The sequence below is a fragment of the Atta colombica genome, unplaced genomic scaffold (assembly GCF_001594045.1).
Source record: "Atta colombica isolate Treedump-2 unplaced genomic scaffold, Acol1.0 scaffold225, whole genome shotgun sequence".
Lineage (NCBI taxonomy): Eukaryota > Metazoa > Arthropoda > Insecta > Hymenoptera > Formicidae > Atta > Atta colombica.
The window spans coordinates 45,310-48,128 of record NW_017259322.1 but is presented as its reverse complement, the minus strand read 5'-3'; the positions used below and the strand labels follow the sequence as shown (position 1 = coordinate 48,128).

At 29.5% G+C, this 2,819-nt stretch overlaps 1 protein-coding gene across 1 annotated transcript in view; it reads left to right on the top strand.

Annotated features, from left to right (window-relative positions):
• LOC108688130 (protocadherin-15) overlaps positions 1 to 2,819 on the top strand; it is a 133,643-nt gene that overhangs the window by 98,791 nt on the left and 32,033 nt on the right. The window contains exon 4 of the mRNA XM_018194259.1: positions 910 to 1,091. Within this exon, the coding sequence (XP_018049748.1) occupies positions 910 to 1,091 (182 nt within the window). The remainder of the gene's footprint in view (positions 1 to 909; positions 1,092 to 2,819) is intronic.

Genomic DNA, 2,819 nt, shown 5'->3' with positions numbered 1-2,819 from the left:
TATACTGAGTATATATATAAATATATACTCAGAGAAAAAAAGATTTTTTAAATAAATGCAATTTTTCTCTAAAGTTAAAAGTACTTAAAAGCAAATAAATTCCTTAAAAGTTAATGCAATTTGCGATTACTTTCAACGTTTTTCTATACATTATAAATAAAAATAAGATGCGAAAATCTTATAAATGGATTAAAATTAAGATTAATATATGTGAATTCAATTTAATAGGAAAATCTCCAAGATTCGAAATTGTATAAAAAACGTGTTAAATTCATTTCAAAAGACGATATCTGACAGTACAGTAATAGAAATTTTAATTAGTTTCTCGGTTAAAGAAAAGTAATTACACTGATAAAGAATGATAAAAAGAAAAAAAATTAGAGAAAAGAAATATTCGAGATATAGAATAGTCAATACGTTGCAATTAAATTGTATTGGCTTTCATTAATGAGATGTTACCTGAGATCGACATCAGCTCGCCAAGATTGCATTCATTATACAGAATGAAGATGGGTTGATCTTCGCTTGAGAGAGGAAGTCATATTATACAAGTAATAAAACAATTTCCTCGAAATGACTATTCATATCATCATTAGATTATTTTTCATGATACTAGTAATTAGTAGTTTTTTTGTATTTTTTGATCCAATACATTAATTATAAATCTTAATCTCACTTTCTTTGATAATTATATTTTATTAGGCATTTATTAGAAGTTGCAATTTTTTTATTATCATAAAATGTGTAATTCTTTGTTTGATATTTGAAACAAACATCAAGAATATATATTGCCCTGCTGGAGTTTGGTATATATTTCCAGTTTATTGAAAATTTCATTTACGCTGTCCTAGATATGAGATAAATCGATGTGCACGACGATAATCGTCTTCATTGGCTATCCCTTTTCAGCGATCGATCAGAAGACCGTGCCGGAAGAGCTTCCGGTGTCCGGCGATCCTTATAACGAGACTATGCTGGAGCTCATCTTTCCTGGAAAAGAGATCCCTCTTTTTAAATTGAACGGCAAAAAACTTCAACTTCTCGAGCCATTGGACAGAGACGACGAAAATCTCTCACATGTGGTTTTTCAGGCAAGAAATTTTATCTGGCAAGATTATAAGAACCTGTTTGATTTATTTAATTTTTAAAAAAAGATTCTCTGTAATGGACTAACGTTGCGGTTTCATAATATTTAAAAGTGGAACAGACGTACCTACATTAAAAAATTGTTACATGCATTATTATAACGGTAGCGCTACATTCTCTCTATATATTTTTTCTTAGACTCCTTCAAAGATTGAAAACCTTGTAGCCTAGAGTTAATGTGCTTTCTTATTACATACATTTATATTTATGCATAGTAATTTATAGTCACATACAAAACGATATCTATTATGATATTAATTTATTTTTTACTAATATTTTTCAAACTAATATTTTTATTAATATATTTGAGTACACGAGATTGCTTTAAATTTGCATTTAAGAAACTGGAAGAATGCGTTATGCAAATGCGTATGGTGAAGGTTTAGATAAAAATTTACAGCACGTGTAACTATCAGTTCACGTGCACGTCTTCTTCCTTATTCGTCCATCCGAGAAAGTTTACGAGCAACGCATCGATGCAACGTGAATTATGGAATATCATTTAACAGCTTTCTAACGATAAAGTCACCTGGGGACCATCGCGAGACAAATTGCCACATTGAAAATCATTGACAACGGGAATTTCCGATAATAAATAATGAAGATGTGCGGAGAGAAATTTGTTACACGCGGAAACTTGAGCCTCCTGCGTCTGATTTGCACTCTCTGATTATTATCCTTTGCGACTCGTCAACAGCCTTCGTTTCTCTATTCATTTTTGTTCGGTCGGAATTTTCACCGTCCTCGATATTGTCGATTAGATATCGCGGAAGAATGTAATGGAAATATGAGGTAAATGGAATGCTCCCATTATTCAGACTTTCAAACGAACGAATATAACAAAGGATAATCTGTACTAACAAAGATAAAAATAATGCAGGGCGAGGCAATTCATATAGAGAAAGATGTATCATTATTATTCTTCTTAATTCTACTATACAAATATTAGAAGACAAGTAAATAATAGCTTTCACTTTAAATCAATATTTCTTATAATCTTTATGATTGCAATAAAAAATTGTATTGTTTCTTTCAAATGAATTTTTTTCTTTTGATCATTAAACATTTAAACGTCTAATTCATTTCGTAATCACTTAATGCTTTTAAAATGAGGTTGTCTTTCTACGTAAAAAAGTTCCTCCTTTTCTAGGAAGACAAGAGGAACTCTTGTCTGCCTATAAAACGTTTTATTATTTTCTTTATCGTCAACGAGTTGCAAACTTACTGCAAAAACGGAAGCTAGCAGCTTGGTCAAGAACATTCGCGCTTCCTGCATAAGTTGTTAAATCGCACAGTTGTTAATAGATACAGTTTTATTTTCACAAAATTGAAATGAAAAGTTATGATATTTTATTTTTAAAAAAATCTAAGTTAATTTTATGGAACATCTTTTTCTATAAATAATACACCAGTTATAAAAAAATTTTTTTAAATAAAGAAATAATTAATTTCTTTTTAAAATGAAATTAAATTCCATTAAATTATATATTCACATTTCTCACATGATATTGTCATAAGGTACAATGTGTTTGTGCAGTTTCGCGGATGAGCCACTAGAAAGAACTCCTTGAATCGCGAGCGCAATAATGAGCGAACCAATTAATTTCGTGTAATTTAAGTCATTTAAAATATTATAAATGTATTTAAGAAATGTATAAGTTAACAATTTTTAT